Genomic DNA, 7386 nt, shown 5'->3' on the forward strand with positions numbered 1-7386 from the left:
AAGTTCAAGCTTTCAACTTAAAAGATAAGCTCTAGCTTTTCGCTCCAGCTACAAGCTAGTTTCATTCGAACATAGTTTATTATGAAAAGAGTATTTTCTGTAGAAATAAAGTGAATTAAACCATTCAAAAATTTTGCATGGTACTAGAATGTCACTCATCTTTACATATCATGATCACCCATTTTATATATTCATATTTTAATATTTTTGTCAATACTCCGTATATGTATTTTTATTTTTTTATATTGATATCTGTCTATAAATACTCATTTTGAATTTTGATTACTTCACACTTCAAACTTCAAATTCAACACTTCAATACACACCACACTCTCCTCTCGCTCAATAACCAATATATCATCAAGTATTTGCATACTATTTACACAAATGGCCGAACCTCCTAACTCGGAAACCGAATCCACCACCACAACAATATCCGACCCATTATCCAAAAGCACTAATTCTAGTGACCTGAATAGAAAACGGTTCAAAAGCATTAGATACCATGAAGATGATGGTAGTAGCATTGTGACCAACACAACCAACTCTAAACATCCGGTTTATAGAGGTGTTCGAAAACGGGCATGGGGAAAATGGGTATCCGAAATTCGAGAACCCAAGAAAAAATCTCGGATCTGGCTCGGCACATTTTCCGACCCGGAAATGGCCGCACGTGCACATGATGTAGCCGCACTTGCAATCAAAGGCAAATCTGCAATGCTTAATTTTCCGGAGCTTTCGGACCATTTACCCCGACCCGTTTCATGCTCTCCGTGTGACATCCAAACTGCTGCCACAAAAGCTGCCAACATGATCCATTTAACAGCCGTTGAACCACCAACGCCGTCATCACCGTCGCCGGCGGAGGAGCTGAGTGAAATAGTGGAGTTACCGAGATTAGGTGATGGTTTTGTGGACAATGATTTTGTGTTTGTGGATCCTGGTTGGGATTATTACTCATCGCCGCCTTGGATGGAGGACCACGACGGTGGGTATTTGGGTGGCGAGACGGTTGCTTTTGTGCCGGCGCATTCTGGTTTTATGTTATCTTCCAGCTTATTTTACGACGGATTTTTATAGCAATATATTTTTATATTAAATAAAAACTCCCTAATAGAATTTTGTTAACCCGAGCTTTAAGGGTTCTCACTAACGTGCACAGAATAATTATACAATTCAATAATCGTCGGTATAAAGTCAATATGTAATTGTTATGTACAATCATTCTATACACGTTAACGAATCATTAGCAAATTCGTGAATAATAATTAATATTAACATTAGTATTTATATTATTATTAACATTTTATTAGTATTAATATTAATATTTATATTAATATTTATTAGCATTAATATTAGTATTAATATTAATATTTATATTAATATAAATATTAATATTTATAATAGTATTAATATTAATACTAATATTAAATATTAATATTTTATTATTAATATTAAACTCTTGCAAGCTTATCCTGTTATGGTTTTTAATCCGCCTAACTTGGAAGTGCAGTTATAAATTTATACTCTGTACATAACTAAAATTAAATTATTTATTTTCTATTACTAGTTGAGTTAGAAGGTTTTTTTTTCTTTTGAAGTTTAGTTTCGAGAGCTATACATAATGGTTTTATTAATTGAGTCAACAACAAGCGTCGATTTATTGGCGACTTGACTATTGCTTAGAACCTAAATTGAACTTCATAGAGGTTTAAAGCCCATGAAAATTTGATTCTACCATTTTCATGGCGTCTCACTTTTTATTTATTTTTTAATTAACCTACTTATTGTCGGAAAGTCCATTCGAAAGCAATCTCTCTATCCATAGAACATTGAGAGGGACGACTTTCTCCACTCTTGGAGTGTTTCACTCTGGTTGAAAAAATAACTCCTCTTTATTCTAGGATATGAGGAGGATTGTCAATATTTTACCTCTTTCATACTCCATCTTTGTGGAATTAGGTTTTTTTTGTTGTTGTTGTTGTTGTTGTTGTTGTTGTTGTTGTTGTATAACTAGTTAGGAGCTTCATAAATATTACTGCTAGCCATACAACCGGTAGCAAGAGTTGATTCTCACAAAACTTTGTTCACGAAAGTTGTAGTTAGTTGAAATATAGATGTCTGAACTTTTGAATCATATTTATTTAAGTCAAAGATATATTATTATTATTATTGTTAATCAGTACGTGCGTTAACTGAATAACAGTAAACACTAGGGTTAGATATACATTTAATGTCAATCGATATTCCCTGTTTATACCTCTTGGATATCCATTCAAACGATTTCACTTTTGATTCATCTAAATCCGAAATCGTATAAGTGAGGTACTATAATCGTAGGGGTGCACAAAACTTACAAATTACAAGTTTTAACGTTACAATAAATCAATATAAAAATACTTCATGATGGGGTGTTACACAACGAGCACTGAACGACGAAGTCAAAGGGAAAAGACTAGCCCGAGGAGCCGCCAACATCGTCGAACCCGTGCATGAAAAATCGAGCTTCTTCACAGCTATATTTGCTTTTTTGCTCAAAGACCTCGGTTTAATAAGTTTACCTTTCTCTTGAGCAGAGCGATCGACTTTACCTGACCGAGACGAAAATGAAAACTTCCTAACTGAACCATACGTCCAAGACGCATTTGTTTTATTCGCGGCACACCTTATTATCATTTATTTACACAAGAAATTGGTTTATATTGTATTCTAAATCTGTATATAAGGTACTCGTACTTCATAATAGTTAAACAAAACGACTGATCGAGGACTGAACAAGTGTCATCAATAACATACTCTTTAAAAAAAAAAACTGGAGCCATTATATTATTTATTAAATATCAAAGTACATTTTGTGAAGCAAAATGTAAAACAAAAAATGTCACCCCCATCTAGAGATGGCAAAAAGACTCGTACCCGATAGGTAAACTCAAAACTCGATACTTTTGGGCCGGGTTAGGATCTATGGTCGGGTATAAGGATGATTTTATAATTTTTTCAAGTTCAGGTGTGGGGATGAGTTTAGATACAAACTCACATACCCGACCCAATGGGGATTTCAATTTCAATAATAATAATAATAATAATAATAATAATAATAATAATAATTGCTCGACCTTTAAATGGTGTTAAGTTGCTTGGGGCACCCGCTAGTTCCGATCCTGGGTTTATTGGTGATCTTGTGATGCAAAGGGTGACCAAGTCCATTGCGCTTATGGATAAGGTTGCTAAGCTTGATGATCCTCAGTGTGAGTTGTTGTTGCTTAGGGCATGTACTGGAGTTTCTAAACTCTACTTTTCCTTGCGTACTTGTCCTCCTAGTATATTTGAGGCGGCTCAACGCGCTTTCGATGGAGCCCTTCGTTCTTCCTTGGAGCGTATTGTTACTGCTTCAGGGCCTGGGTTTGGTGATTGGCAGTGGCGGCTTGCCACCTTGCCATTTGCATTTGGAGGGCTTGGTGTTTATTCTGCGGGAGATGTTCGTCATTATGCTTTCCTTGCATCTCGATTACAGTCTGCTGGGTTGCAGACCAAGCTCCTACGACATGCTGGTATTGTTGGTCTTGGTCGTGCTTTCGAAGATGCTTTGGGTCTGTTTAATCAAACGGTTGGGTTTGATTTTTTGGGTAATCAGAGTGAGGTCGCTGCCCCAATACTCATGAAGAAATTGGCAGATGTTTATTTCACAAAGGTTACCGCTTCTGCAGAATCCACTTTTTCCTTATCTCCACGACAATCGGCATTGTGGAAATCACAACAGGGGGATCACACCTCTGCTTGGCTAAGGGCAGTCCCTATTTTGGGGTTGGGTCAGACGATGAACGCAAAGACTTACCGATGTGTGTTGTGTTACCGGTTGGGTGTTCCTTTGTTCTCTGTCTCGACGGCATGCTCTGCCTGTTCACGGGTTTTTCATGGGGATATTTTCGGGGATCACGCGGTGTCTTGTGCTGGTATGGTGGGTATTAAGCATCGACATAATGTTGTTCGGGATTCCCTTGTTGATGTTTGTTATCGATCTGGGATTTCAGCGAGAAAGGAGGTTGACATTGGGTTGTCTGGAGGGAACGACAGGGCCCTCAGACCTGCAGATGTGTTACTTTATTCCTGGGATCGTGGTCGTGATGTTTGTGTTGACCTGACAGGGTCTTCTCCTTTGACACAGTCTGGGCTTTCTAACTTCGTCCCTGGACGTGCTGTGGTTGATGCGGCTCGTCGGAAGCGGGACAAGTACGAATCTAGCTGTCAGGCGATTGGTTATGGTTTCATTCCTTTCTCATTTTCTTCGCTTGGGGAATTAGAGAAGGAGGCTGTTTCTTTGCTAAAGCGGGTTCAGAAGATTTCGATGGCGCAAGATATTGGTGCCGGTGCTGCTGCTCATATTTTTACTAGGATAGGTTTTGCTATTGCTAGAGGTGTGGGGGCCCAGATTGTCTCTAGGCTTCCCACTAATTTTTTGTAAGTTTTAAAACTTTTAAGTTAATATAATTTCCATTTCCATAATAATAATAATAATAATAATAATAATAATAATAATAATAATAATAATAATAATAATAATAATAATAATAATAATAATAATAATAATAATAATAATAATAATAATAATAATAATAAAAGCTACATTGTGAAATTATACTATCGTGCGATAATTATATAATGTCGCTTAAACTTAGTACTTATTTTAATAATATTAGTGAAACAAAAATATATGTGAATAATAAATGAAAATTACTAAAAATGGGATGAAAAAGCTCAATAATCCGAGAGTTCGTAAGTAAATAGGATTCCTATTTACCTGTGAAAAAACCCGATAACCTGACAATTAATAAGTAAATGAGGACCCAACGAGTATGAATCTGGGTTTGAAACATGATTTTTTAATCGGGTTCAGGTTTGAAATTACCAATCCTGACCTGATGCTAGGGGTGTTCATCGGGGTTCGGTTTTCGGTTTTTCAGTTTTTCGGTTCGAATTTTTCAGTTGTGAAACTTATAAAATCAAAACCAAAAATCAAACCAAAACCGAATTAAAATATCAAAACCAAAACTAAAATGAACCGAAAACTGAATTTTATTTTGGTTTGATTTCGGTTAAACCAAAAATCACTAAAAATTAAAATTCTAACCAACATAATTACTTACATATAAACATCAAAATAGTACAAATTACATGGATTACACCATTCACATTACATATATTCTAGTCAATATAAGTAGAGCTTATGATGCTAAAAGACCAAAACATATATCATTCTACTACTAAGTTAGGTAAGTTAAGTTTGTTAAAGGTCTTTGATGTGTGCGAGGTAGTATACGAAATACTATTATATTTTACTACGAAATATGACAAAATATTACACAAGTTTTATATAATTTATTTACAGATGGGCAGTGTACCTAAACCTTGCTACAACACTATAGGCAGTGTACCTAATCGTAGAGTAGTATAATTTTTAGTAACTCCGGTTCGTTCCACATGGAGACGGCTTATTTTACTCTATATTTTTATATAACTATATTTTTACAAAATATAAATATATATATTACAATTATTATTATTATTATTATAAAAGGGGGGTTTTACCGTTTAATTACTGGTTTGTCGATTTTATATTTTAAGCGAAGCGTAAAGTAAATGACGATATTTAACTAACGATAAAATAAATAACAATAATTAAAATGACAATAAATAAAAGTACGAGGAAATATAAAATAAAATATATTATGCTTATTTAAACTTCCGTACTCATGATGTTTGACGTTTTGATTTTAATTTATTACCCTGGGTTAATTGTTCTTTGTCCTGGATTATTTGATAAGTCCATCTGGTTTTTGTCCATAACAGTCCATCGGTCATAAATATAAAGTGCGAGTGTCCTCGTCAAATTATCCTTATATCCGAAGTCAAATATTCCAACTAATTGGGGACTTAAACTGTAATAAGGTCTTAATACTTTGTTAATGATTACACCAGGTTATCGACTGTGTGTAATCCAAGGTTCTAATACTTTATTAACAATTACACCAATTTTCCTTGTATGTAATTCAACTCTGTTTTAATGAGTCCATTGACTATTAATCCATCCCCGTGTCCGGTCAAATGAACGATTATTAGTATTTATAAATATCCCGCCCATCGTATCCGATAGAGTGTATGTGGTTATTTATAAATACGTCAAATTATAAATCTCTATATTAAATTAACGAACTATCATTCAGTTAAACAAATATAAAGCCCATTAATAGCCTATAGTCCAATTTCCATAAGTGTCGGTCTTTTGTCCAAACCCCAATTATGGTCCAAAGCCAAATAACACCGTCTTAATATTTAGTCCAACATCATGATTACTTCGGCTTAAATAAGCATAATAATAACTTAGTTACGAGACATAAATTTAAAAAGGAAGAACATAGCTTACAGTGATTATTAATCGCGTAGCGTTACACGGACAGAACTTCGACTTTAAAACCCGTAAATGACAGTTACATTACCTAATCTAAACTAATATAAAACTAAACTAATTTATATTATATATATATATACATATATATATATATATATATATATATATATATATATATATATATATATATAAAATATATTATACAGAGGGAGTATATATTATTTTGGTGTGTTTCTCTCGTTCAGAATTCGTGCAATTTATAGACCTGACCAACTTTCCTTAGCCATGCGATCGCATGGAATTAGTGCTTCCTGGCCATGCGATTGCATGGCCGCCTGTGACAACTAACATCTTTTGTTTTCTTCTCTGTCGACGTAATTTTTTAATATGTATATATATATATATATATATATATATAATTTATGTTAATTATATATATTATATTATATTCGTGTGCATAGTTGACTCGTAATTTTAGGTCCGTTGTCTCGCGCGTTGATGCTCGGTTTATGTCTCGGTTTTGAATTTTCGAACGTCCTTTCGTACGCGTAGATATCTTGTAATTTGCGTTTCGCAATTTGTAATTTGCACAAAAAAATATTTTCCTTAAGTCCCAAAATTCGCGCAAGTCTTTTAACTCACTTTTTAGGACGCTTTTGAGTGCACTATGGCTTTAAGGACCCTTTTCCAGTTTTAGTGGCACTTTTTCTTCACTTCTTTAATCTTCGTGTTTCGTCTTCGCATTTATTTATTTAAATGATTACAACTTAAAAATAGAACAATTATAACTAAAAGCTTTACATATTGGAATGATATTGTGCCTAATTATATGTTCATTTGGAGCACTATCAAATATCCCCATACTTGAGCATTGCTTGTCCTCAAGCAATACATAACTTAAAATTAAATCACACTTCACTCAAATCATTTTTTTTTATTCTCACACTTTATACATCAGTGATTTTGATACATCGGTATAC

General features: G+C 34.1%; 1 protein-coding gene across 1 annotated transcript; it reads left to right on the forward strand.

The window, feature by feature from the left end:
* Positions 1-387: 387 nt before the first annotated feature.
* LOC139853773 (ethylene-responsive transcription factor ERF039-like) lies at positions 388-1080 on the forward strand. The gene has a single exon (XM_071843133.1). It carries the CDS (start codon positions 388-390, stop codon positions 1078-1080), a length of 693 nt encoding a protein of 230 aa, XP_071699234.1.
* The last annotated feature ends 6306 nt before the right edge of the window (positions 1081-7386 follow it).

The sequence above is a fragment of the Rutidosis leptorrhynchoides genome, chromosome 6 (genome assembly GCF_046630445.1).
Source record: "Rutidosis leptorrhynchoides isolate AG116_Rl617_1_P2 chromosome 6, CSIRO_AGI_Rlap_v1, whole genome shotgun sequence".
Taxonomy (NCBI): domain Eukaryota; kingdom Viridiplantae; phylum Streptophyta; class Magnoliopsida; order Asterales; family Asteraceae; genus Rutidosis; species Rutidosis leptorrhynchoides.

Excerpts from the sequence above, each read along its gene's own strand:
- LOC139853773 (XM_071843133.1), top strand. The coding sequence starts at position 388 with ATGGCCGAACCTCCTAACTCGGAAACCGAATCCACCACCACAACAATA.